General features: G+C 59.4%; 1 protein-coding gene across 1 annotated transcript; it reads left to right on the forward strand.

Moving 5' to 3' along the window:
- Nucleotides 1-228: 228 nt before the first annotated feature.
- Nucleotides 229-27855, forward strand: HS3ST6 (heparan sulfate-glucosamine 3-sulfotransferase 6). Its single transcript, XM_009897280.2, has 2 exons — nt 229-632; nt 27216-27855. The coding sequence occupies exons 1-2, from the start codon at nt 262-264 to the stop codon at nt 27832-27834; spliced, it is 990 nt and encodes a 329-aa protein (XP_009895582.2). The 5' UTR covers nt 229-261; the 3' UTR covers nt 27835-27855.

The raw sequence follows: 27855 nt of genomic DNA on the forward strand, positions 1-27855 counted from the left end.
GTTCTTCCAGGGGTATCCCGCCGGTGCTTTCCCTCTCCACCCCCCCCAAATTCTCCACCCCCTCCCCATCGGGGCGTTGCCGGGGGTGTGGAGCGGGAGGGGGCGGTGCGGACGGGACCGGGTGGGCTCGGGGAGGGGTCGGGGCGGCGGAAGGGAGCGGAGAGGAGTCGGGGGCTGGGTTGAGGGTGGGTTTTTTGGGTGGGTGGGGGGTGGGTGGTGTTGCAGGGATGCTGTGCCCGGCGGGGCCGGGAGCGGCCCCCGATGGGATGTAGCGGGCGGCTGGTGGGACCCGTCGGGGGCCGCCGCGCCTCGTTGCTCCTCACCATGATCTTCTTCTTCACCTACTTCTTCTACTGCCTGCCGGGACCTTGCGAGCCGCTGCCCCCCACCCTGCTGCTGCCGCCTCCCACCGCTCTCCCCGACGGCTCCGAAATGGGGCTGGGTGTCCCCGGGGGGGACCCGGGGGTGTCAGGAGGAAGCAGAAGATTCCCCCAAGCCATCATCGTAGGGGTGAAGAAAGGTGGGACCCGAGCGCTGCTGGAGTTCCTGCGGGCGCACCCCGGGGTGCGGGCGGTGGGTGCCGAGCCCCACTTTTTCGATAGGTGCTATGAGAAGGGACTGCGATGGTACAGGTAAGGATGGGATGGTCTGGGGGGTGGCTCCGGTCGTTCAGCCCCAGGTTGTGTTAATTGCCTCCCGTGGTCGTAATCAGATTGTTCTGCAACGCGCAGGTCCCTGGAGGGGGAAAATGGGGGTTTAGTGGGGGGGCTAAGGGGGTGGAGGAGGATGAGTGGAGGGCAGGGGTTCGATGGGAGCCGAGCTGGAGGTGCACAGAGTTCGGGCGGGAGCAGCTCCGAGCCCGTGCCCGGTCAGGGGCTGGTGGCCGGTTTGGAGAGACAGCTGCTGAAGTTCGGAGAGGTAGGAGCTGGTCCCTGCATCACTCTGGTCCTGTGTGTCGTCCCCCGCCCCTGTCTCTGTGTCCTCCCTGTCGCTGTGTCCCCCTGGCCTCCTCCCTCTCCCTTTGTGTCCCGCGTGTCCCCCTTCTTCTGCATGACCCCCGTGTCCTCCCTCCTCCGTCCTGTCCTCTGTGTCCCCTCTGCCCCTTGTGCTTCCATGTCCTTGTTCCTCCGTCCTGCTGTCCTCTTGTTGCCCGTGTCCCCTTGTCCTCCCTGTCTCCATACCCACCCGTGTCTCTGCACGTCCCGGTGTTCCCCTTTTCCCACCACCTTCCCCTTTTCCCCTCCATCTCTCCTGTCCCCATGTCCCTCACGACTCCCCTGTCCCCAGATCCCCATCTCCTTTTTCCCCCTTGTGTGTTCCCCTGTCCCCAGGTCCCAGCCCGCTGAGGACAGGTGGCCCGCAGCAGAATTTCCCCCTCCCTCCCCCCATTATTTGCAGTTTTAGCCTTTAATACTGCCTTTCCCGCTGCTCCCCCTCTGCCTGGGCTCCTCTAGGAATTATTTCATTTGCGAGACTTGTAGAAATGAAAGGAGCTTGGCTGGTGGGGACGGCTCCTGACTCGAACCGGTGACGGGAAGGGTGGGACGATAGCTCTGGGTCCCTCCAGTGGGTTTGTGGCAAAGGGCAGAGCTGTATTGATTTGGGGGGGAGTTGTGCAGTTCTGAGGGTTTCAGTGGGATTGAACTCTTCAGGCCATAAAGCATTCGGAAGAGCAGCTACCGTGCATGTGGTGTCTATTAAACCCCCATCTCCCGGCCAGCCCCGGCAGGGCTGGGCCAAACCGAGCCGGGAACGTCAGGAGCGCCGAGTCCCTCGGAGGCAAGGGAAGGAATCTGCTCTGGGAGTTTGAAGAGAATCCAAATGTGTGGATTTCTCAAAGCTCTGCGGTGTTCTCGGGGAAACATCTGAAAATAATAAAGGGAGCAGCTCTCCCTGTCCTTCCCTGCTCCCCGAGCCCCGCGGGAATACTGAGTTTCTGCCGCGCTCCTCCTGCTTCCTGAAGGCTGGGTCGGCGGCGGTGGTAAGGTTGAGATCGCGTCTGCCGTGGCGGCGGCCCGCAGGAGAGCCGGTGAAGCCCGGTGCCTTCCGTGGGAAGTGTCATTTTTAGCGGTAACTGAGCCCCCGGAGCTGCAGCTCGGAGAGCCCACAGCTGGCCGCTCCGCTTATTTTCTTAAGGCACCTTCCAAGGCAGTAAGTCACACTTCTGGCTGCCTTCATCCCACCACGGTTTATTGGCTCGTCTCTCAGCTCCCTTTGTAGCTCTCTAGAATCACAGAATCGTTGCGTTTGGAGGAGACCTCTTCAGGTCATCTCTCAGCTCCCTCTGTAGCTGCCCCGCTCGAAACCCAGGGACTCAGAGAACCGCTTCAGCTGGAAAAGCCTCTAAGGTCATCAAGTCCAACCATCAACAATAACCACGATAGCTAATCTGTTTTTTTCCTTGGGATGTGGATTCCAGGCTGGATCTCCCTTGGCCAAATGGGAGTTTAATGACTGCGAGCAGATAATTAAAGCCTGGAAAGATTGAAGGTTTTCATCTCGCTCGCCCGAGCCCGGCGAGACGTTGGCAGGCTGGGACCGCAGCGAGAGCAGGAGAAATCAATCTCGGGGCTGGATTGCTGTGTTGTGAGTTTTCAGTGCTCTGCAAGGGCTCGTGGAGAGCCTGGCCTGGTACCAGGGAGATGTTCTAAGGTGGTTCTGCAGATGGCTCTGGTGAATTGGGAGGAAAGGGGTGGGGAAGGGGTTCGGCAGAGCAGGCTGCAGCCTTCCCTGCCCTGAGAAGTTGCTTCCTCTTTGGGGGGTGTGTGTGGAAATCGGTAGATGCTTTGCTTCAGCTGCGTGTGAAGTGTGTTTCCAATCACACACACAACTCTCCTCCTTAGCTTCCTCTTCTCCTTGCCTCTTGTTTTGTCTCCTTACCAAGCCCTTGCTCCACCAAGGGATTTTTATCGCGGGAAAGCCAGACGGAGCTAAATGCTTAAAGCTGGGGGGTGCTGGAGTGGAGGAGAGGAGAGGAAAGGAAAAAGAAGCTGGACCAAAATCCAGCTTTTTCCAATGAATATCTCAAAGTGGTATAAACATTTTTAAGATAGTTGAACTTGCTGGGAAACCAAAATGACACCGAGTGGGTCTCACGCCAAGATATTTGGCCTGAAGGCACCTGTGGGTCGTAGCTTGTCTTGAGTAAACCTCCAACTCCCTTGGCAATGTCATCAGAGAGCTACTTCGGTGCTCGTGGCTCAGTCCTGTCGTGGCTCTGCTGCTGGAGCAGGAGCTGCTGCTGGTGTGGCTGACGCTGTGGAGTACCTGCTGGGTAGTTCATGCTGCAATGTGAGTCACTGACTAGGAGCATTTATTGCTGGGTGTTGTATTCGGGGCTTGGACTTGGGCTGCAAAACCTTTCCCAGCCTAAAGGATTCTTTGACTCTGTTTAAATCTGAAATGGCCTAAAGACTTCCCCCCCTGCTCCCCCCACCACCTTTCTGAGCAGTTCCTTTGGCGTGTGAAACAAAAAGCCTTCTGCCAAAGCAGCAACAAACTCAGGTAGAATTCTTTGAGTTACTACAGGTTTAGCTAATTAGAAGAAGATTAAACAGCTTTTGTAGGCTGCAGCATAAATCACCTGCTGAGGATCCCAGCCTCAGGTGAGATTTTTATCCCAAAGGAAAACACTGCTTCAATTTTTTGTTTTGTTTTGGCACTTGCTGCTGCTTGAAAGCAACAACCTCAAGCAACAGCAGGGTGATGCTGGAGTGCCTGCTCTGCTCCTGCCATGCAGTGTCCTGTCTGTGGGTCTGTCTGTGGGTCACCAGAGAATGGCCTAAGTTTAAGGAAGGGACCTTAAAGCTCACCCAGCTGCAACCCCCTGCCATGGGCAGGGACACCTCCACCAGCCCAGGCTGCTCAAGGCCTCATCCAGCCTGGCCTTGAACACCTCCAGGGAGGAGCTGTCTGTCTGCCTGCTTTATGGGATGTAGCTGAAGGCACAGAGGAAGAAATTAATTGGATCTGAGATGTTTGCTGTTGATCTTCAGAGCTTCATCACCAAGATGTGCAGAGATGCTCTCAGGATGGCAGCACAGGGCCAGCTCACAGAGCCACAGAGCCCTGCCCTCTGTGTGAGCTGAGAGGGACTGAGCCTGTGGGGTGCGAGGTGTAGCCCCACTGTGGCTGCAGAGCAGCACCTGCTGCAGGCCAGGTGCAGAGCTGGGGGGCTCAAGAGGTTTGCATATGCCCAGGGAGGTGGTGGAGTCACCAGCCCTGGAGGTATTTGATGACTGTGTGGTGTGACACTCGAGCACAGGGTTTAGTGGCCGTGGTGGTGGTGCTGTGATGGTTGGGCTGGATGATCCCAGAGGTCTGCTCCAACCAAACCAATGCTGTAGTCCTGTGCCCTGCAGTGCCTGTGCACGTGGGGCTGGTGCTGCTCTGTGGGTGATGCTTCAGGGCTGTAGCTGAGAGCTGTGCATGAGTTGCTCCCTTTTTGGTTGCCAGAGCTGGGCTGGATTCCCACCCAGCCACCTGATGTTCCTCAGAGCTTCAAGCCACTCCATCTGCCTGGTACTCTAATTCAGTGCAGACTCAGCAGTGCTGGTGAGAAAAGGGATGGAGGCATTTGGAATAATGGTGGCTTTGGAGCAGGAAGGTGGTGCAGGGAAGGACCTCTGCCTTGCATGAGGGGGAGTTTGGGAGAGCAGAGCTTCTATAGGTTTCCTTCTCCCCATCCCCTGTTGGAGTGACACCAGCTCAGTGTGTTGCTTTCCCTCTCTCTTGTGTTTCCTCCTGTGATCCATCAGCTGAGTCTCTCTTTCCCATCTCCTCTTCCTGCTTTTCTGCGGCAGAGCTGCCCAGGAATGGGGCTGGGCCAAGGCTTCCAACCCCTCTCACATCCCTGAGCGGCTGTGAGAAGGCAGCTGCTGGGGTTGTGCTCTGTGAACCATGCCCTGGGTGATGGTGCACAGGGGAGTTTGGGGGAACTGTGCAGAATTCCTTCTTTCCTGACAGTCTGGGATAGAAAGAGTGAAAAAGAAAATAGTTTGGGATGGTTCCTTGGGCAATGCTTCTGGGGGAGAGGCTGGGCTGGAGCCCTGCACAGCATCACCACCGAGCAGCCTCCAGCACCGCAGAGCTGAGCCGGGGCTCTGAACTCTCCCAGAGGCTGAGTTTAGCTTCTGATTGTAGTTTCCCTTTTTAATGCAGGTTTCCCTGCGGGGGGAGGAACTTTTCCTGTGGCTCCTCATGCATTACACTGCTCTTGGGTGCATGAATGAAATGATACTGGGGTGGGAGGAGAGGGGGTTGGGGGTCCCAGCTTGGGAGCATCCGTGGGTGCCCAGGGGAGGGGGGAATGGTTAGCAGTGAGTTGCTACATGCCATGTATTTGGAGTGCCTCCCCCCCCTCTTCCCCTCCCTCCAACCCATTCATGGGAGCTAATAATGTTCTTGAAAGGCATCCAGGATTTCTTGAGCCAGACTTTGTTATCTCCCAACCTCGCAGCCCCAAAGCCTTTGAGCGGCAGGGAAAGGACGCGGCTTTGGCGCTGCTCTTTTGACTTTTGCTGGGAGGGTTATTGGCAGCTGAAAAGTGGAGCTGAGTGGATGCCTTGAGGGGGTTTGGGGTTTTTTTGGTGGTTTTTTTCGTGTGTGTGTTGTGATTGAACAGCCAGATCAAGACACTCTATAGCCCAAAGCCGCTGAATGCAGCCGAGGCTTTCAGCCACCTCAGGCTGCATTTTGGCACCCAGCTCCTATCCCTTTCCAGGGAGAGCTTTTCACAGCCTCCTCTAAGCGAACACATAGGTGGGAAAAAGCACAAAAGCCTCTTTGCCAGGAGTCAGATGGCGATGCACCCGGACCTGCTCCGGGACCTTATCTTTATCCATTGACAGCAGCTAATCTCCCGCCGATGGCCTCGCGTTTCAGCTCCGCGCCTCAGAGCAGCCCTTGTTCGGCTTGGGGCATTTGCAGGGACTCAAGCCCTGCAGCCTGCTTCTTGGGTTCGCTGCCTCACAATCTCCTCCTGTTTTACTTTCTTAACTTCCACTACAACAAAATAGAGCCTTCCTGTATCGCTTTCCCTGCTTTCAACCCCAGCTTGTTTGGAAAAGAAATCCTAAAATGCACAAGAGGGGGAAAAAAAAAGGAGGGGGGTGAGGGGGGTGCAGGCAACCTGCTTTTGTAACTGGGAAGAAGGTATTTTGAGGCTTTGTTTAATGCTTAGGGTTTGCTGTTGAGACAGAAAAGATGTCTCCATGCCTCGAGGGGCTCCATCTTTACCACTGGGTGTTTATGCAAGGTTTTAGTCCCAGCCTGACACTGAGGACGGGGTCTAGGTGCGGTGTGTGTGCCCAGAGCAGCCAGCCGGGTCTCCCCAGGAGGATGTGCCCCCATTGCCCTGCTCCCCACCCACAGCAGCACCCATCCTGAGCAAGCAGTCTGCAGAACGTGCGGAGTTCGGTCTGCTGCAAACTGCTTTCACGTGGGATTAAAAATAGCTTTTACTGCCGCGCCGAGGAATTAACATTTGAAACCGTTTAAAGGGCTCCTGGGGAGATGTGATGGAGGGCAGGGAGAGAGCCTGTGCCTGCCTGGGCTTTTGGGGGGAAGTACTGAGTCTGCAGTGGGGCAAGGAGCACGACTTGGCCCTCCTGCCCCCAAATTCCTGCTGATGCTTTCTCCTCCCTCCCATGTGGCAGCTCCAGAGGTTTGCTCTCCATCCGAAGCCCTCCTGAAAGGCTTCTTGCTGATCCAAGCAGGTTTGGGAGGGTAAACTTTAAGCCCGGCTCAGCTGCACGGCAAAGCCGAGCTGGGTTTCTCTGTGTGTTGCTCTGTAGATAGCATCAGGCTGCTGAGTGATTAAAGCTGCCTGTTGGTGCTGGCTGTGAGGGCCTGGGATGCAGAGCTGTGATTTGTGGAGTGGAACGAGCCAAGGGCTCCCAGGCTGGGGAAGGATTTCTGTGCTGCTGCCTCTTCCATAAATGCTGGCTCTGCACACAGGCTGTGCACTGGGGTGTGCAGGAGTAACCTGAGTCCCTGAAGGGTTTCCAGCAAGCCCACATCAGAATGGTTTGGGTTAGAAAGGACCTCAAAGATCACCCAGTTCCACCCCCTGTGCCACGGGCAGGGGCACCTCCCACTAGAGCAGAGTGCTCCCGTGATGGAACACCAGGTTGGAAGGGACCTCAAGGACCATCTGGGCCAATCTGTAGAGGTAAGAAGACAAATCCATAAAGCTGGGCATGTAGAAATCATGGAGCTGGCTTAAAAGTGATCAATATGATGTGACTCAATACCTTTGGAAAACACTTTAGCCATGGCCTTTCAGTTGTGCTCCTCAGCAATGTAACCATCTCCCTGGGGAGAGGCTTCTGCCTCTTCCTCAGAACTGAAACCACAACTCCATCCAATTGTTGGGGCTGGAAAAGGCCTCTGAGGTCATCACCCCCACACCACCAGGGCCACCAAACCCTGTCCCCAGTGCCATGGCCACACCTTTCTTGAACACCCCCAGGGATGGGGACTCCACCACCCCCCTGGGCAGCCTGTGCCAGTCCCTGACCACCCTGGCAGCAAAGAAACTGTTCCTAATCTCTATCCTGAACCTCCCCTGGCACAGTTTCAGGCCATTCCCTCTCCTTTTATCACCTGGAACTAAGGAGAAGAAACCAACCCCCACCCAGCTCCAGCCTCCTCTCAGGGAGCTGCAGAGAGCAGTGAGGTCTCCCTCAGCCTTCTCCAGGCTGCACACCCCCAGCCCCCTCAGCTGCTCCTCCCCAGCCCTGCTCCCCAGACCCTTCCCCAGCTCTGTTGCCCTTCTCTGGCCCTGCTCCATCCCTCCAATGTCTCCTCCTTGGCGCTCGGGGCCCAGCAATGATGTCAGATACCATGGGAAGGTTACAAATAGCAGCGAAAGCTGCAGGGTTCCTCTTAGTTGAATCCTTGAGGACCTGGGGGGGAAAGGGAAATAATCCCAGAATAAAAGAGAGTTTGGGAGTTTGCTCTTGGTAGTTGTGATGGTTGGGTAGTGCTTTGGGGTTTTTTTTTCCCTTTCCTCAGCTTATTTTTAGCTGCAGACAGTGACAGAAGGTGGAAAAGGCTGGTGGGTTTCGAGGGTGCTTTTGTGCAGGGAGAGACTATTACTTAAAGGAGTTCAAAGCTTATTTATAAAACAGTAATTGCCCTCCCCTGAGCGGGAAGTGGGCAGCTCACGTCGGGTCGAGGAGGGGGAGCCAGCAGTTAATTGGCAAATATGCTTAAAAGCTTCGTCCTGACCTTTTAGAGAAACTTTCTGCTGAAACAGGCCGGGGCAGAGATTGCAAAGCTGAGTAATGAAAGGCCAGGTTTAATACCAGGACTTAGCTCTAAATGGCTTTTCAAAGGGCTGTGGAAATCCTCCTGCTTAGGGAGCTGGCTGCTGTCGGAGGGCTGTGCCCATCCCCTGCCGGAGCCTGCTCTGCCCTGCAGCAAGAGCCGCGGGAGCTGGGGCGGCCCCGAGCCCGCCGGCCCCTGCCACACATCCCAGGGTCTGGCATCGCCAAGGGGGCTTGGCCAGGCTGGCATCAGCTGCTCACCAGCTGGAGCACCTCAAGGTGGTTTGCTTCCCCCACAGCTGGATCCCTGTGCAGACAGCAGGACCAGGGCTGGGACTCTCTCCTTGTCCTGAGCACTGCTGAGGCTGCACCTCGCATCCTGGGGTCGGTTTGGGGCCCTTGGCTCCAAGAAGGACATTTTGGGGCTGGAGCAGATCCAGGGAAGGGCAATGAAGCTGGGGAAGGGTCTGGAGAACAGGGCTGGGGAGCAGCAGCTGAGGGAGCTGGGGGTGTTGAGCCTGGAGAAGAAGAGGCTGAGGGAGACCTCATTGCTCCCTGAAAGAAGGCTGGAGCCAGGTGGGAGTTGGTCTCTTCTCCCTGGTCTCAGGTGATAGAAGGAGAGGAGCTGGTCTGGCATTGTGCCAGGGGAGGCTTAGGCTGGAGATAAGGAACAATTTCTTTGCTGCAGGAGTGGTCAGGGGCTGGCAGAGGCTGCCCAGGGAGGTGATGGAGTCCCCAGCCCTGGAGGTGTTCCAGAAGCCTGGGGCCATGGAAGTTGGGACCAGGGTTAGGTGGCCATGGAGGTGTTGGGCTGGGGGTTGGACCTCATCTTAGAGGTCTTTTCCAACCAGGACAATTCTGTGCTTCTCTGACCTCAGCTTAGTTCCTGCCCTTGCTCTCAGGCTGTATTTCAGCCTTTCAGGGAGGACCAAGGTGGAGACCAGGATGCTCCAGACCCCCCCCAGCACTAAGCAAATGAAGCAGGCCTGGCTGCCCCCACCTCTGAGCCCTGCCTGTGGCACAGAGCCATGCCAGGCTCTTCTGCCAGCCATGCTCTCCTTGGGCACCTCCTCTACCTGAGGATGGATGTTGGAGCAGCCAGCAGAGCTCTTGGCTTCTCCCTCTGCACCTCCCACCACACCTTCCTGGTGGTTTGTCAGGAAGGCAGCACAGTGAGGGGCAGGGGGATGTGCTGGGTGCATTTCTCTAGGTCTGTGGAAAGCCTGGGAGGTGTAGGGTGCAGGCTGGATGGCCAGGCCCTGGTTTGAAATGAGGCTTTCATCACCAGAGGCTGTAGGAGGCTTGATTTGGAATCAGTGATGGGGGCTTGTGGGGCTCTGGGGGATGTGGTGCATTGCTCTCACAAGTCAGGGCTGGCAGGAGCCAGCTGGCATCTCCCCAGCTGGTTGTCTCACCCTGAGCTTGTCCATGTTAGTGCCCAGGCATGAGGTGGGGTGGGCAGCTCTGCCCTGTGCCAGGGAAGTGGCTGATGCTCAGTGCTGGCACACCAGAAACACAACACAGCCTTCTGCAGCTGCCTTGAGAGGCCAGAGAAGTGCAGGTCTGATCCTCACCCCCCCAGTGAGGTGCTGAGGCTCTGCCATCGTCTGGCACTGCATGTCCTGTGCTGGGGGAGGGAAAACTCATCTGGGCTGGGCTGGAGCTCACCCCCTTGGCAGAGTCTGAGGTCCTCCTGTGTTGGTGCTCAGGGCATGAGGCTTTGCATGCTCCCCTCTGGTGGGGATGGTCCTAGGTGGGAAATCCACAGCAGCTCCTTTGCTTTCACCTTCTCCCCTCTGCCCTGAGACAGCTCACAGCAGTCTTCAGAACTCTTCATGCAGCTCCTGAGTGAGTCACTGGGGCTGCAGAGGTGTTTGGAATACAGATGGGGAATACTGCAGAGGGGCAGGGCACTGGGGTGGCAACCAGGGCACAGGGGCAGCGTGCCTGGAGGACTGAGTGTGACCCAGCCAGTGACCACCACACCCAGGGCTGGAAAATGCCCAACCTTAGCATTGATGGATGGCTCTGCCTGCAGAGATCCCAGGCTCTGCCATAGCCAAGGTGCTCCAGAGCCAGGGACACAATGCACTGCTTGCCTTGGGGCTGCTGGCTGGCACTGGTGCCCTGGAGCATGCAAAGTGCTGGCACCAGCACCACCTCTGCTCCTGTGGCAGTGGCACCTGGGGACATGGTTTAATGGCCAGGGTGGTGTTGGGCTGAGGGTTGAACTGGGGGATCTTGGAGGTCTTTTCCAACCCAAGCAATTCCTTGAGGCTATGACTGCAGAAATCTGGGGTGATTAACTATGGGGTTGAGAAACAGGAGGTGAAATGCCTGGAATCAGCTTCTAGAGGCAGCTGCAGAAACCTTGCCCTGTCTGAGCCCCTGGAACCCCAGCACAGGAATGGCTTCGGTGCCCAAGGTGGGAGGCACAGCACTTGGGCAATGGGATGTGCTGCTGGGCTCCTCCTGGGAGGCATTTGGTAGAAGCAGCCCTGCTCTGCTGAGGAAAACCTCCAGCCCAGCAGGAAGACAACAGGAGAGCTCTCCTCCCTCCCTCCCTCCCTCCCTCCCGGCGCAGGCAGCAGCCCCACAGCAGCGGGGGTGAGGCAGAGCTGCCCCCAGCTCGCTGTGCATTTTAACACAGAGCATTGATTAGGGGCAGGGGAGAATCACAGTCAGAGAGTCACTTGTCACAGGGCTCCTTCAGCCATCTCCACTCCTTAGCCTGGGGAGAATCAGGATGTGACCTTCGACTCGCCCTTGCCGGGGGAAGGTTCACCGCCCGCAGTGCTGCGTGGCTGGGCACCTCCAGAGTGCCTGTGGGCACAGCTGGGTGTGCAGGAGCTGCTCCTCAAGCTGGCATGAAGGATGGAGGAGCCTGAGGAGAGACCTTAAAGCTTTCTGTAATCCCCTGAGGAGAGGTTTGGAGTGAGGCTGGGGTTGGTCTCTTCCCCCAAGGAACAAGTGACAGGACGAGAGGAAATGGCCTCAGGTTGCACCAGGGCAGGGTTAGGTTGGCCATGAGGAACAATTTGCTGCCAGAGTGGTCAGGGACTGGCAGAGGCTGCCCAGGGAGCTGGTGGAGTCCCCATGCCTGGAGGTGTTGAGGAGCTGTGTGGCCCTGTGGGACAAGGTTTGGTGGCCCTGGTGGTGCTGGGTTGGACCTGATGCTCTCAGAGGCTCTTTTCAGCTGGAACACTTCTGTGGTTCTTTGCCTCATCCTCTGGGCTGCTGAGCTGGCTGCTGCCTCCCTGAGCACTGCATTGTGGTTGGTGCCTGTGATTGATGGGAAGGGACAAGGAAAGTGACAGATCCCATCCCTGGAGCCCACATCATGCTTCTGCCTCCTGCCTGCTGCTGTGTGGTGCTGCTCAAAGGGGGCTGGAGCAGCTCCTCCTGCAACCCCCCCCCCCAACTCCCCCCAATCTCCCAGCTGCTCCAGAGCCCTCAGCATCCCAAACCAGACTCCTGGGGACGTGGCAGGGCTGGCTGACTGCCCCACACCGCTCCCAGCACCCAGCCAGGGGCGGGATGGATCCTCCACAAGCAGTCTCTGATTGCTGTGGGTGAAATCAAGCCCCCAAAGCAACCCCCAGCTGATGCCAATCCCCAGAGCAAACCCTGGCACAGTGAGGATGGGATCTGGGAGCTGAGCCCTGTCTCTCTGCTGTCTCAAGAGCTCTCTGCCACCTCTGCAGCCCTGACTCAGATTATTTCAGTTTATTTTCCCCATTCTTGAGCCTGGCTCTTGGTGTCCCAAAGCTCTCCCCTGCCTCCACCTCCCTCACACCCTGTGCCTGCTCCTGTGCCACCCAGCACGCCCCAGAAATGCCAAGAGACAGCTCAGCCCCAGGGATGCCCTGCCAGGGAGGAAAGGTCAATAAGAGTGGAAGGGAAAGAAATCCTCCAATTACCATGAGCAGGGAGGGGGCTCCAGCAGTGCCATTGATCAGGAGCTTGTCACTGCAGGCCCCCATCGGTGGCACTTGTCAATAGGGGCAGGGGGCAGGACTGGGAACTGCTTGAAAGCTCTGCAGGGAAGGAGCTGGGAGTGCTGGTGGACAGCAGGTTGCCCATGAGCCAGCAATGTGCTCTCCTGGCCAAGAAGGCCAAAGGTGTGCTGGGGCTATGGAGAGCAGCATGGGCAGCAGGCTGAGGGAGGTTCTTCTCCCCCTCTGCTCTGCCCCAGGGTGGTCACATCTGGAGTGCTGCACCCAGTTCAAGTGAGGCAGGGAACTGCTGGGGAGAGTCCAGCAGAGGCTACAGAGATGCTGAGGGCAACTCTGTGAGGAGCAGAGGCTGAGAGCCCTGGGGCTGAGAGCCTGCAGCAGAGCAGCCCCAGAGGGGCTGGGGGGCAAGAGGCTGGGGCCAGGCTCTGCTCAGTGGTGCCCAGGGACAGCACAAGGGGCAGGGGGCACAAACTGGAACCCAGGAACCCATCTGAAGAGGAGGAGAAAGTTGTTTGTTGTGAGGCTGCTGGAGGCCTGGAGCAGGCTGCCCAGAGAGGTTGTGGAGTCTCCTCTGGAGAGCTTCCAACCCCCCCTGGGCACTGTGCCCCTGGGCAAGCTGCTGGGGGTGCCCTGCTGGAGCAGGGCTTGGGCTGGGTGAGCTCCAAGGTGCTTGGCAACCAACACCATACTGGACTCTGGGGACTCAGTGTGAGGGGCACTGCTGGACCCCAGCTAGCACAGCCCTGGTGTGGTGGTCGCTCTGTGGGGCTCGGTGGGTGGGTGAGGGCTGGGCAGAACTTCCCCCAGTCACTCAGACCTGGCTGTCTGGGACCTGCCAGCTCCATTGCTGCGAGCAGCAGCCCAGCAGGACGCGGAGCCGGGGCGGGGGCAGGGATTATTCTGCCGCTAGAGCCATCGGGCGCTGCCTCCGCAGGGCTGCTTTTGTGTCTCGTCAAATGATGCTCCTCAGCCGCACAGCCATGAGAAAAATGTCAGGGGGCTGCTGCCAAGTACTTTGGGCTGAGAGTTTCGGTTTTGTTGAGGGAAGAGATCGTTTGTCTCCATGAAAAGCCGGGGCTGGGGGGAGGGAGGGAGCCGAAGGTCCCCCTGCGGTGTCAGAGACCCAAGCGTGACAACCTGCATCCGCTCCGCCGCCCCCCGAGCGGTGCGCGGCTGTCACTGTGCCTGCCCCGCACAAAGGAGCTGCCGGGCAGGGGCCGGGCAGGGGCCGGGCAGGGGCCGGAAGGAGAGGGGAGCGAACCCTCCCCTGCCCGCGGGGGGGTGGGCAGCTGCTGGAGCAGTGCACGGGCTGGAGGTGAGGGTCTCACCGCGGTGCTGGGGGTGCTGGTGGCAGCATCCTGCTGCCCTGCTCCAGGCAAGCAGCCAGGTGAAAGAGAGGGCAGCAGCCTGCCCCCCACCCCCAGCGGGATTTCCTGGGGTCCTGAGGCTGCAGTCGTGCTTGGGAAGGGTCTGGAGCAGAGGTCTGGTGAGGAGCAGCTGAGGGAAAGGAGAAAAGGAGCCCGAGGGGAGACCTCATTGCTCTCTGCAGCTCCATGAGAGGAGGCTGGAGCCAGGTGGGGTTGGTCTCTTCTGCCTAGGAAGAAGCAAAGGGACAAGAAACAGCCCCAAGCTGCACCAGGGCAGGTTCAGGTTGGACATGAGGAACAATTTCTTCCCCAAAAGGGTTGTCCAGGCCTGGCCCAGGGCAGTGGTGCAGTCCCCATCCCTGGAGGGGTTTCAGAGCTGTGGAGATGTGGTGCTGAGGGCCATGGTGTGGTGGTGCCCTGGCAGTGCTGGGTAGGGTTGGACTCAGCAGTACTAGAAGTCTCTCCCAGGCAGAGCAGGCTGGGGGGGCTGTCACTTGTCATGCTGAGCTGGTGAGGAGGAGGAGGAGGTTTGCTGAAGGATGGCAGCGCTCTGCATCAGCCCTTGGACCTCCTCTCATTCTCAAAACAAAGGCAAAGGAAGGCTCAAATCCTGCCAAGGGTTAGTGACCTCCCAGCTCCAGCTGTGTCCAGCTGTGGGAGCCTCATGTCAGCACCTGTATCAGGGCTCAGGGAGCTGCCTGGAGGTGTCAGCTTGCACCTTGTCACCAGGGGGTTTCTGGCTGCATGACACCATGGGCCAGTGAGGCACTCAGCTCCCAGAGGAAAGCAGTCCCCAAGCTCCATCCCTCTGCTGGGGTGGAGCTGGAGCCATGTGGAGAGGAAGGGTGAGCAGTGCCCTCTGGAATGAAATCTGTCTGTGAAACCTTCCCAGGCTCAGCTGGGATGCTCTTGGAGAGAGACCTTGCTCCTCACTTGGCAGCTGAACATGAACCTGGGCAGGGAGCAGGGGTGGGAACTCTTCTGGTCATGTTGTGAATCTCAAGAGACTTGATGGGGGGCAGAGCCATGAGGAAGAGTTTCAGTTCTAGCTTGAAGCAAGCAGCTCCTGAGGACAAGAGACCCCCAGCTTTGGGGCATGTGTGTGGGGAAAGCCCCCCAAAGTGAGCTGTGATCCAGCTGCAGGTAGCTAGACAAAACCTCTCCCTGAAGAGTGCTGACACCACCTGGAGCCACCCACCCCTGGTGGATGCTGGCTGCACGGTGAAGGATGGTGACTGCAGCAGGGGCTGCAGGCCACAGGGGCTCAGAGAGCAGTTAGTGGCAGCTGGGATTGTGGTGTGAGGGCCTGAAGAGACCAAACTTCGGCAGAAACCTCCTTCCCTTGGGGGTCTGCAGGCAAACCTTTACAGAGAAGGTGGCAGGAGGCTGGGGCAGGGCGCTGGGGTGATGGCAGGGTGCTGGGGCAGGGGCAGGATGCTGGGGCAGGGGCAGGGTGCTGGGGTGGTGGCAGGGTGCTGGGGCAGGGTGCTGGGGTGGTGGCAGGGTGCTGGGGCAGGGTGCTGGGGCAGGGGCAGGGCCTGTGCTGGCTGGGTTGTCTTGCCCTTGGATGCTGCAGTAAGCACTGCACATTAGGGTCCCTGGGTCACTGTGTGGGACAGAATCACAGCACAGTAGGGGCTGAAAGGGACCTCTGGAGATCAAGTCCAACCCCCTGCCAGGACAGGGTCCCCAGGGCAGGGTCACCCAGAGCAGGGCACACAGGAACACATCCAGGTGGGTTTGGAATGCCTGCAGAGATGGAGACTCAGCAGCTCTCTGCCCCAGGCTCTGCCACCCTTCAGTTACAGAGGTTCCTCCTCATCTTTGGATGGAACTCCTGCTGCTGCACTTTGTGCCCCTTGCCCTGTCACTGGGCACCACTGAGCAAAGCCTGGTCCCATCCTGTAAGTATTGATCAGCATTGATCAGATCAGGCTGCTCTCCTCCAGACTAAACAGCCCCAGGGCTCTCAGCCTTTCCTCACCAGGGAGCTGCTGCAGTGCCCTCAGCATCCTTGCAGCCCTTTGCTGCACCCTCTCCAGCAAGTCCCTGTCCTTGCAGCGGCTGCTGGACACAGAACATCTTCACAGTACCACTGTGGCCACTTCCACAGCAGCCTGGGGACTGCTGCCAGGGCTGCAGCAGACTGATGCTCCTTTATTCTCCCCTTAATTAATTCCTGTGCCTCCAGTGAGTTTCCATCTTCTCTTTCTGCTGCAATCAAAGGGCTCACATCAGGAACAGTCCCTCCCAGACCTTCTTTTCATCTCCTTGCCTCAGCTCCTTGCCTTGTCCTCATGCTGCCACGGTGCAGCTGAAGCACAGATGCCAGGAGCCGGCTGCTGGAAGGGGAGTTGGGACACACAGGGGCCCAGGGATTGCTCTCAGCAGGTTCTCCTCTGCTGGCAAGCGAAGAGGAAGAGTCCAGAGCAGCTTGCTGGGATGCACAAATGGGCAATTATGTGGTCACCTGAGAAGTGCCTGATGATTTATGGCATGATTAAAAGGTTGATGGTAAGAGTAGAAAAGATTTGGAACATCTGCCTCCAGAGCCCTGTCTCTGACCCTCACACCACAGATAGCAACAGATTAAATATCCAGGCAGGCACTTGGGCTTTGACACAGAGCCCACCACATCTGGGAGCATTTGGGCTGAAACCTAAGAGCCTGGACAATGAGTAATTAAACATAATTCACTCCTTACTCTCTTGTAATCTCCAAGAGGCTGTTCCTGCTTGAAGGGTGGACTTTGGAGGAGCCTCATGGAAGAGGAGCACTCAGCCAAGGTCAATGTGCATCACAGACTCTTAGAATGGCTTCAGTTGGAAGGGAGCTCAAAGCTCATCCAGCTCCAGCCCCCTGCCATGGGCAGGGACCCCTCCCACCAGCCCAGGCTGCTCAGGGCCTCATCCAGCCTGGAGGAGAGAAGGCTCCAGGGAGACCTCACAGCAGCCTGCCAGGACCTGAAGGGCTGCAGGAAGGCTGCAGAGGGACTGCTCCCAAAGGGCTGCAGGGACAGGAGCAGAGGCAATGGTTTGGAATGAGAGCAGAGCAGATTGAGATTGGATGTGAGGAACAAGTTCTGCCCCAGGAGGCTGCTGGAACACTGCAGCAGGTTGCCCAGGGAGGTGGCTGAGGCTCCAAGCCTGGAGCTGTTCCAGGTGAGGCTGGAGAGGGCTCTGAGCAGCCTGACCTGGGCTGGGTGTGCTGCTTCCAGAGCTGCTGTGGAACACCCAGACCCTACCACCACATCTCTTGTTGGGTGTTCTCTACTGAAGCCCAACCAGCCCCAAGTGCCTGCCTGGTGCCCTGGGCTGGGACAGGCACGGCAGGAGCAGAGGCTGCAGGCAGGCTGAGCTGGAAGTGCTAAGGTGACCCCAGAGCAGTGCAAGGGGCAGGCCTTTGGAGCTGCCTTGGTTGGTTGTTTGCTTTCATTGCACAGGGGAAAGGTGGTGGAGCAAAAGGGTTTGGAGGAGAATGGATTGGCAACAAGGAAACCCACACTGGGGTTAATTCTCTCCTCTTGCCTAGCACAGCTCCAGCTCTGGGAGGGTGGAGGGCTTTGGGGGTCTGGGGGTGGTGCCAGTGTTGCAAGGACAAAGGCTCTGGCTTGGGGGCTGCAGCAGGACCCCTTTGCTTTGGCTCCAGTTGTGGTAGCAAGGACAAACTCTGCCAGCTTTTAAGGCTCCAGGAGCTGTTTCTGATTAGATCTTTCCTTTTGACAACTCTTTTTCTTTCCCCCCTTCTTTTCAGGAGGGTTAGAAAGGTGGTGGTGGGGAAAGGGCTTTCTGTAACAGCCAGGCTGGAGCTGGAGCAAATCTGTTAGAAATCTGCAAGGACCTGAAAGAAAATCTTGAGTGAATAATTAAGTTTAACTGACCTTAAAATATCCAATTGCCAGAAGGGATTTGGGAGCAACACTTCCAGAGGGCTTCTGCTGAGGCTCTGAGGGCTGGGAGGAGCTGAATGTTTTACCCAGCAGGGTTTCTCATCTAAGTTTTTCCCAATAAGGAGGGACAAAAAGCCCCCAGGTCCCACTCTGAAGTGCCCAAAGAGGTTTGTGTTTGGGGCTTGTCTGATCTGAAAGCTGCTGCTCTGCTGGGGACAAGGAAACCTGGGAGGCAGCTTCTCAGAATGACCTCAGCCTCCCCCAGCACTACAGTGGAATCTGTGGTGTCCCCATGGGGCACCCTTGGCAGGGTCCCAAACTGGGCAAGGAAGCTGGGGAGGGCTCTGGAGAGCAGGGCTCAGGAGGAGCAGCTGAGGGACCTGGGGGTGCTCAGTCTGGAGAAGAGGAGGCTGAAGGGAGACCTTCTGCCTTACAGTGGAGCAGACTTAGCTCATGTGGGAGGGCAGGGGAGGCACTGGTGTGCCCCTGGCAGCCCTGCCCTCACCCTACACCCCCAGCACAGCATCCCCCCGAGGCTGGGCATGTGCCAGCCCCTGCTGCCTGGGGGAGCTGACCCAGGCTGTGCTGCCTCTCACCTGCTCCAACCCCAGCAGCAGGGCTGGGGGCTGCACAAAGCACAGGAGGGAGAGGCTGCTCCTGGGAACCTGAGCTTGGCTTTGCTGCAGCTGGGGGTGGGACTGTCCCTGTCCCTCTTGCCCTGTCACTGGGTGAGCTCTGGAGGACTTCCAGACTGGTTTGGGTGGGAAAGGACCTTTCAAGCTCATCCAGTCCACCCTGCAGCCAGCAGGGACAGCCCCAAGCAGAGCAGGTTGCTCAGAGCTCCATCCAGCCTGACCCTGGGTATTCTACACACAAGGAGTTCTCTTTCCTTGGCCACCCAAAGACCCTGGTGCTGAGCAGGACCTGGAGAGCTTGAAGCCCACCAGAGCAATCTCCTTGGGGCTTGGATGCATGGAGCTGGTGTAGAGAGTGCTGCTGGGGTCTGGGCTGTGCTGGGGCTCCTTGCCCTGAGCTGAGGACAGTGGTTTGGGTCCCAGCCACTGCCTGGCCACAGCTTTTCACTGGAATGTGCAAACTTCCTACCTTTGATCCTTGTCCTCCACTGAATCTGCCTAGAATGGGCTGTGGGCTGAGAGGGGCTGGGGGGAGGTGGGCAGACAGCTGGGGGGACAGGCAGACAGACAGACAGACAGTGTGATTGCTTAAGCCACATTTCCTTAGGAAGCCAGGATAAAAATAGCCCCAAGGCAGCCCTGTCCCTCCAGCAGCTCTCCCTGCCTCACAGCCTGGCTCCTGCAGGGCAGGGCTGCTCTGGCAGGGGATTCCCAGCTGTTCCTGCTGCAGGGAGGGAGGGGAGGAGGGAGCACTGGTGCTGGGATCATCAACCTGAACCTAGCAGGCTTGTGGGTGGAGGCTGGGGCTCATCCAGTGCTGATGGGGAACTGGAAGCTGCCAGGGGCTCAGCCTGGGCACAAGCCCAGAGCCATGGAGCAATTTGGCTTGGAAGAGACCTTGAAGATCATCCAGTCCAAGCCTCAGCCCAGCACTGCCAGGGCACCACTAAACCATGGCCCTCAGCACCACATCTCCACAGCTTTGAAACCCCTCCAGGGGAGTGGTGACCTCCTCCAAGCCCTCCCAGGGCTCTGTGGCCTCTTAAGAGCTGCAGAAGCAGCAATATTTGTAACCCCCCCCCAGCCTCTCCCTGCCAGGGGCCTTCCTTTGCCTGGGGACCAGCTGAACCCCAGCATGAGGGGAGGGGAGGACCCCACTGGGTGCCCAGCAGCAGCTCCCAGCATCCCAAAACCTTGTCCAGGTGGGGCTGGACTTTGAAGGCTTCTCCCTTAGCTGCAGAGGAGGCTGAGGAGAGACCTTCTGGCTGCCTACAACCAAAGGAGGTTGGAGTGGGGCTGGGGTTGGTCTCTTCTCCCGAGCAGCAAGGGGCAGGGCAAGAGGAAATGGTCCCAAGTTGCACCAGGGGAGGGTTAGGTTGGCCACGAGGAGGAAGTTCTTTGCTGCCAGAGTGCTCAGGGACTGGCAGAGGCTGCCCAGGGAGGTGCTGGAGTCCCCAGCCCTGGAGGTGTGCCTGTGGCCATGGCCCCAGGGTGGTGTGGGGCTGATGTGGGACTTGATCTCAGAGAGCTTTTCAAACCTTAACGATTCTGTGATTAGCTCTGCTGGGGTGGGCTGCAGGCTGGGGAGTCCTGCAGAGGCTGGAGTTGGCTGAGCAGCTGGGGAGGGACAGCCCCAGGGCTGGGGGCTCCTCTCTCAGTCCCCTGACCTGGCTCTGGCTGGTGTTTGGGCACACACCACGGGCTGGGATGGCACAGAGCAGCGTGGGCAGTGCCAGCAGAGGAGGCTGCCATGCTTGCTGTGCTCTGGGGCACAGCCTGGCTCTGCTTTGTCCCCAGGAAGTGAGGAAAAGAGCTGAATTTGTTTCCCATCTCCCCCCAGGCTGTTACAAATTTGAGCCAGATGGGGAATCCTTCCTGCTGCTGCAGCAAGCTGGATGCATTTGCCAGGGCAGCATGAGAGGGCTCAACCCAGGCCAACCCAACCCTGCCCTGCTGGAGGTGGCAGGGCAGGGGGGCTGCTCCAGCTGGGGGCTGGCACACCTGGCAGGGACCCTGCAGAGCCAGGAGCTGCTCTGGGGGGACACCAGCCAGGAGAGGAGAAGGTGACCACCACAGGAGGAGTTTCAGTCAAAGTTTCCCCTCCAAAGCCAGGGAGGGAGGCTGCAAACTGCAGCACCGTGGCAGAGCCTGGGGGCACAGAGGATGTGGGCTGGTGAGGGCTGTCCTGAGCTCTGGGGAGGGGGAGGCAAGGGGCATGGTCTGCTTCTGCCTGGAAGCAGCCTCTGGGCCTTGCTGTCCAGCTGCAGGGGGAAACCTCTCTCACTTCAGGCTTCCTTCCCTCCTGCCAGCAGCATTCTGCCCAAAGGCACTGTGATGTCCCATCCCCTGGAGTGCTCCAGGCCAGGCTGGATGAGGCTTTGAGCAGCCTGAGCTGGTGGCAGGAGCCCCTGCCCATGGCAGGGGTTTGGAGCTGGATCTGTAATGTCCTTTCCAGCCCAAACCATTCTGGGCTTCTGCAGGGTCAGTGCAGGCTGGAGCCTGGGCCAGCTCTCCCTTCTGCCTGCTCCCCCTCACTGCGAGGGGAGAGCCAGCCCCTGGTGCAGTGGTTCAGAGGTCACCTCTGCTGGGTTTGTGTCTTGGCTCATGATGGCCAAATCATGGCTCAGAGCATCTGCCCCTGGGTGATGCCAGCAGGACCTGGTGGCCTTTGCCACCTCCTGATTCCAGCTCCTGTGCAGCAGCCACACAGTGCAAAGTTTTCTCCTCTCTTTTTCCTGTTTAAAAGAGGAGGGAAAGCTAAAAAGGGCTTGGAAATGAGGCTGGAAGGATCTCTTCTCTTCCCTGAAAGCTGCTGGGAGGGGAGGGGGGTTGGGGGTCCCTTCTTCAACCCCCCCACCCTGGTGGGTTAGCTGTGCAGGAAGGAGGGGATGGAGCATGGTGCAGGCTGCAGCCAGGGCTCTGCTGTCCCTGCAGCACAAGCAGGAGAGGAGCAACCAACCCTGGCAGCAGTGGTGGCCTCCAGGTGACCATCTGGAGAGCCCTGCAGCTCCTTCCCCCTGCTCTGCCAGGGGCTGGGCTGGGCCTGGGCGAGGTGGAGGAGCCAGCCCCATACTGAGATCAAATAAACACAGCTCCACTGAAATGATTCCTGGCTCTGGGGAGTTGTCTCCCTCCCTCCTCAGCATCTGCTGAGCAAATCAAAGCAGCTGCCGAGCTGCTGGCCAGCAGGAGGGCCTGGCTCTGGCAGGCATGTGTGGAGTCCTCCTTTCCTCCTCCTTTCCTCCTCCTTTCCTCCTCCTTTCCTCCTCCTTTCCTCCTCCTTTCCTCCTCCTTTCCTCCTCCTTTCCTCCTCCTTTCCTCCTCCTTTCCTCCTCCTTTCCTCCTCCTTTCCTCCTCCTTTCCTCCTCCTTTCCTCCTCCTTTCCTCCTCCTGGCTCCTGCACCTGTGGCAGGGCTGGCACCAGGGTGTCCCCTGCAGGGCTCCTCCCTGGGGCAGGGATGGGATGGGATGGGCAGGGCAGAGCTGCTGGGGATGCTCATCACCTGCACCCCATCAGCCAGCACGTCAGCCAGCCAAGCACAGGAAGCCATCAGGATGGAGGGCAGTGTGGGTCCTGACTAATTAGTCTGAGCTAATGAGCTGAGAGCTTGTGGCTCAGGCTGGCACTGCTCTGGGCTGGGACTCCAGGGCATGGCAGTGTGTGGGAGAAGGGGATGGAGGCACCTACAGTACTGGGGGATTGTGCCTCAAAGTGGAGCCTCAGAGCTTCTCAGCATGGCTGTGGCTGCAGGGCAGCCACCCAGGGCCCTGCAGGCAACTGCAAAGCTGCAGAGAGCTCTGTTTGCTTCAAGTGCCCTCCCAAAGGCAGCAGGTGCTGCAGTCCCACGTGGGGAGCTCAGCTCTGTGCAGCAGGACCTGGGAGTGCTGGTGGACAGCAAGCTCCCCACAAGCCACTCAGGTGTCCCCATGTGGAAAAGGCCAAGGGTCTCCTAGGTGCATTCAGAGGAGTGTGACCAGCAGGTTGAGAGAGGCTCTCCTGCCCCTCTACTCTGCCCTGCTGAGGCCACAGCTGGAGCCCTGGGGCCAGCTCTGGGCTCCCCAGCTCAGGAGAGACAGAGAACTGCTGGAGAGAGCCCAGGGGAGGCTACAGAGCTGCTGAGGGGCCTGGAGCAGCTCTGTGAGGAGCAGAGGCTGAGAGCCCTGGGGCTGAGAGCCTGCAGCAGAGCAGCCCCAGAGGGCATCAGTGAAAGAGCAGAGCTCCAGGCTTGGGGCAGAGTGGCTGGGTGGCTGCTGGCAGAAAAAGACCTGGGGCTGTTGGTGGGCAGCTCTCTGAAGACAGCCCCAGCAGTGTGCTTAGGTGGCCAGGAAGGCCACCAGCACCCTGGCTTGGATCAGCACTAGTCTGGCCAGCAGGAGCAGGGAAGAGATCCTGCCCCTGGACTGGGCACTGATGAGGCTGCACCTTGGATCCTGGGTTCAGCTTTGGGCCACTGGCTCCAGGAAGGACTTTGAGGGGCTGGAGAGGGTCCAGAGAAGGGCAACCAAGCTGGGGAAGGGTCTGGAGAGCAGGGCTGGGGAGGAGCAGCTGAGGGGGCTGGGGGTATGCAGCCTGGAGGAAAGGAAATTGAGAGGAGACCTCATAGCTCCCTGCACCTCCCTGAAGGAAGACTGGAGGGAGGCTGGGGCTCATCCCAAGCTGCACCAGGGGAGGGTTAGGTTGGGTATGAGGAACAATTTCTGTGCTGCCAGAGTGGTCAGGGACTGGCAGAGGCTGCCCAGGGAGGTGGTGGAGTCCCCAGCCCTGGAGGTTTCAGGCAAGGTGTGGCCATGGCTCCTGGGGCCAGGGGGGGTTGGACTGAGGGTTGGACTGGATGCTCTTGGAGGCCTTTTCCAACCTTAATGATTCTAGGATGAGGCAAGGGGAGACCTCAGCCCTAAGCATCCCCCACTGGGACTGGGAACAACCCCCAAGTGTCTCCATCCCTCCTCCCTGGGCAGAGCATGGAGCTGGAGCAGCTGCCCAGGCCACTCCTGCACCGAGTTTGCAGGTCCCTGTGCATAGGCTACCATGGGCTGCAGGGACTGCCCTGGGGCTTGGCAGGGGGGCCTGGGGGGGCTGGTTTGGCTGAATTTCATTGCCCTGGGAGGGGGGAGGCCCACGGTGAGCCAGGGCCGCCAGCCCCTTTAACTGTGTGCAGTGAAGGCTGACAGTGCCGAGGCGCTGCCCTGAGAGGGGAACTGAACCTCTCAGTGCTGAATAAATCATCTCCAGTCTGCTGCTCCTTCATCTGCAAGCTGCTGGAGCCTGGCCACGGGAAGGGTCCTCTGCAGATCAGAGCCCCCCACTGACCTGGCTCACAGGCAAGACACCTGCCACGGGCTGCCCCACGGCCCCGGCCGGCCGAGCAGGGACCAGAGGAGCAGGGGGGGGAGGGAGCTGCTGGGGGGAGGGAGCTGCTGGGGGGAGGGAGCTGGCTTGGGGGGGGGGAGCTGCTGGGGGGGGGGAGCTGCTGGAGGGGGGGAGGGAGCTGCTGGGGGAGGGGAGGGAGCTGCCGGGGGGAGGGAGCTGCTGGGGGGAGGGAGCTGGCTTGGGAGGGGGGAGCTGCTGGAGGGGGGGAGGGAGGGAGCTGCCGGGGGGGGGAGGGAGCTGGCTGGGGGGAGGGTTTCTGATTGCTGCTGGGCAGACAGACTTCATTCCAGCGGGCAGGGGAGGCACTGGTGTGCCCCTGGCAGCCCTGCCCGCACCCTACACCCCCAGCACAGCATCCCCCCGAGGCTGGGCATGTGCCAGCCCCTGCTGCCTGGGGGAGCTGACCCAGGCTGTGCTGCTTCTCACCTGCTCCAACCCCAGCAGCAGGGCTGGGGGCTGCACAAAGCACAGGAGGGAGAGGCTGCTCCTGGGAACCTGAGCTTGGCTTTGCTGCAGCTGGGGGTGGGACTGTCCCTGTCCCTCTTGCCCTGTCACTGGGTGAGCTCTGGAGGTACCAAGTGTCATAGACTCCCAGAGGGGTTAGGGTGGGAAGGGACCTTTCAAGCTCTGCCAGTCTGCCCCCCTGCAGCCAGCAGGGACAGCCCCAAGCAGAGCTGAGAGCCCCAGACAGCCTGGCCTGGGATGGCTCCAGGGATGGGGCAGCTCCCAGGCCCCGTCCTGGGATGCCTGATGCTCACTGCTGCAGGGTGGTGAGCAGGGGTCCTGGGGTGGTGATGGCTTTGTGCCTTGGCTGAGGCACACCACCTCCAGCAAGGGCATGGGGGGGCCTGATGCTGGCTGTGCTGTGCCCACAGCAGGCATCAACAGGGAGTTCAGCTTTATTTGTGGGGGGACCCCTGCAGCACAGCTCTGGAGTGGAGCAGAGTGAGGAGGGAGCAGCTCTGAGCCCCATGGATGGTGACAGAGCCCAAGCAGCCTCCTCTGAGGAGCTGTGTCCTTATTAGCTCTGCTTTGTGCCCCTCTTAATCAGATGCTGCTCTGTGCATTCAGCAGGAGCCCTTTGGCCCTCACGACCCCTCTGGAATAGCCATGCATAGAAACAGCCTTCAGGGCCTCCAGCAGCTCTGTAATTGCAGCCCTCAGCCAGAAACAGGAGCAGGATGGGGATGCAAATGCTGCTGGTGGAGGAAGCAGGAGCAGAGGGCTGTAGCTGCCCCGTGGTGCTGGGGAGGGGGAACAGCTTCTCACCTTGCTGCCCAGGAGCTTGGGCTGCCCAGAGGCTTGGCCAGCTGGCAGAGCAGGCCTGGTTCCCCCTCAGGAAGGATCTGTGGGCACCCCCTGGGAAGCAGCCCTGGCTGGTGGTACCCCCAAGCCCATCTGCTCTGCAGCCTGACCCAGATGAATCCCAGCCCAGGGACCCCACTCTGCACAGCAGGAGAGCTCTGGGCTCCCTTTGGTTAGCTGGAGACCTTCCAGTGGTGGTCCTGAGCTCTTGGTGAGGGGATGCTCCTGGGCAGGAGGAGATGCTTGAGGCTGCCCAGGGTGCTCCAGCTGAGGTTAGGGCTGCAGCAGGACCTTTTTGCATCGCTTGGAGGCCTTCCAGTCATTGTCCTGGGCCCCAGCAAAGGGCTGCTTGGGGGCAGGAGGAGGTGCTTGGGGCTGCCCACAGAGGCTCTGGCTTGGGAGCTGCAGCAGGACCCCTTTGCTTTGGCTCCAGTTGTGGTCCTAGGCTGTAGCCCTGGTGAGAGGCTGCTGGGGGGCAGGAGGGGATGCTCAGGGATGCTGCAGCTGGGGCTGGAGCTGCGTCAGGAGCCGTCAAACCTCGGGGACGTTCCATGTATCAAGCTGTAATTAGGAGCAGAGGCCAAGGGGGTGCAAGGAGCATTAATAAATGATCTCCCTTGCTGTTAATTGACGTGTCTCGGAGCCAGCCGATCGCTGAGCCCCTTCCAGGCGCATCCCGGGCTCGTTACCGCCGGCATTAGCATATTCAGGTTCCCCTGCTTAAAGCCAATTAGCTCCTGGGCAGCCCTGATTGGGAAGCCCTGGCCTCATTTCCACATCGTTTGGAATCGCTGGGAGAACCAAACAATGACGGAGGCAGGGCTGGGCTGGAAAATGCCCCGGGGGCTCTGCCCGCTCGGGGAGGCGCTGGCAGGACCCGCTGCCTGCTCTGAAGGGGCAGCGAGGATGAGGAGGGGGAGCGGCACAGTAATGAGGAGTCAAAAGGAACATTGCCTAATTTGCTCGCGGGCGGCTCGCTGGGGACTGCAGCCTGCCGAGTTCGGCCCCGGCGCCTTGCTCAGAGGCTCAACAGATGCCCTGCTGCTTCCCCTGGGAAGAGGAGGAGCTGGAAGGGACAGGGCTGGGGGGTAAGCACGGCTGCCCACCATGCCCCCCGCCCCGCTTTGGGGACCCTCCAGCAGCCAGGATCTCCTCGGGAGGGCTGGGAGCAGGGACACAAGGCTGGGTCTGTCGCTCCTGACATCCTCCCTCTGCTGTTGCTCTTTTCTCGGTGCCTGCCTCCCAGCGAAGGTGCTGCTCTTTTGGCCGCCTGCGAGGGGCCAGTACCTTAAATTCTACCATCGCTGGTTCCAGTTTAACAACTTCATAGCTGCTGTGCAGCCACAAAGGCAGCCTTGTCCGGCCGGCTGAGATAAGCCGCGGGGGTGATTCATATGCAGATCCGGGTGGTACCGGGTGTCTGCGGCGGGAGGATAAATCTGTCCCGAGCCTTGTCCCCTTCTCCTGGTTCCAAACTGTTTTACATCCACACAAAAAAGGTTCTGTCCCCTATTGAGCCCCGTCCCGGGCTGCCTGACACCCTGCTTTGAGAGGGGAGGTCCCCTGGGGGCGCAGCCGGATGGCGCTGGGTGCCCCTGGGCAGGCAGAGCTGGGCTGGGGTGAGAGGAGCCCTCAGCACCACTAAGCTGGGCTGGCCTGGCTGCTTTTGTCCCCTTGCCCATCTTAGCTCCTTGAGAGAGTCCCTCTGTGGCCCTGCAGAGAGCTCTCACTCCCCTCAGCCTTTCACTCCCTTTTGTTGGGGCTTTTGCTCTCACTTCTTGGGGTTTTGATAGCAATGGAGAAGAGGTTCCCCACCCCCACCCCCACCCCCCTGTTCCACCTTTGGTGATGACACAGAACCTGCAAGCCCTGGGCCTGATGGCACCCAGCACCCACTGCTGGGCATGACAGGGCCACAGAAGGGGTTGGGCTGGAAGAGACCTTGAAGATCACTGAGTCCAGCATCAACCTCTGCGGCCACTAAACCACGGCCCCAGGTGCCATGGCCACACTTCCTTGGACACCTCCAGGGATGGGGACTCCACCACCCCCCTGGGCAGCCTGCTCCAATCCATGACTACTCTGGCAGCAAAGGAATTGTTCCTCATGTCCAAAGCAAACTTCCCCTGGCACAATTTGAGGCCATTTCCTCTTCTGATACTAGGGAGAAGAAGAGCTCAAACCTCCCCCCCCCGGCTCCAGCCTCCTCTCAGGGAGCTGCAGAGGGCAATGAGGTCTCCCCCAGCCCCCTCTGCTCCAGGCTGCACACCCCCAGCCCCCTCAGCTGCTCCTCCCCAGCCCTGCTCTCCAGACCCTTCCCCAGCTCTGTCGCCCTTCCCCGGACACAGAGCAGTGTGCTGCTGCTTCATCAGGTCGGTGTAGCTGTGCCTGAAGCCCTGAGCCTGTCCCTTTGCACCCCCAGGAGCCTGATGCCACGGACCCTGGAGGGGCAGATCACCATGGAGAAGACCCCCAGCTACTTTGTGACCAAGGAGGCTCCGCGGCGCATCTACAACATGTCTCGGGACACGAAGCTGATCGTGGTGGTGAGGAACCCTGTCACCAGGGCCATCTCAGACTACACACAGACACTCTCCAAGAACCCCTCCATCCCCAGCTTCCAGGCCCTGGCCTTCAAGAACCTCAGCACGGGGCTGGTGGACACGGGCTGGAGCGCGGTGCGCATCGGCATCTACGCCAAGCACCTGGACAACTGGCTGCAGTACTTCCCCCTCTCCAAGTTCCTCTTCGTCAGCGGGGAGAGGCTGGTCAGCGACCCCGCCGGGGAGGTGGCTCGTGTCCAGGACTTCCTGGGCCTGCAGAGGGTGGTGACAGACAAACACTTCTACTTCAACGAGACCAAGGGCTTTCCCTGCCTGAAGAAGCCAGAGGGCAGCAGCAAGCCTCGCTGCCTGGGCAAGTCCAAGGGCAGACCCCACCCCAGGATCGACCTGCAGGTGGTGCAGCGCCTGCGGGAGTTCTACAGACCCTTCAACATGAAGTTCTATCAGATGACAGGGCAGGACTTCGGGTGGGACTGAGCCCTCCAAGGGCTTGGCACT

This window comes from Dryobates pubescens, chromosome 4 (genome assembly GCF_014839835.1).
Source record: "Dryobates pubescens isolate bDryPub1 chromosome 4, bDryPub1.pri, whole genome shotgun sequence".
NCBI lineage: Eukaryota > Metazoa > Chordata > Aves > Piciformes > Picidae > Dryobates > Dryobates pubescens.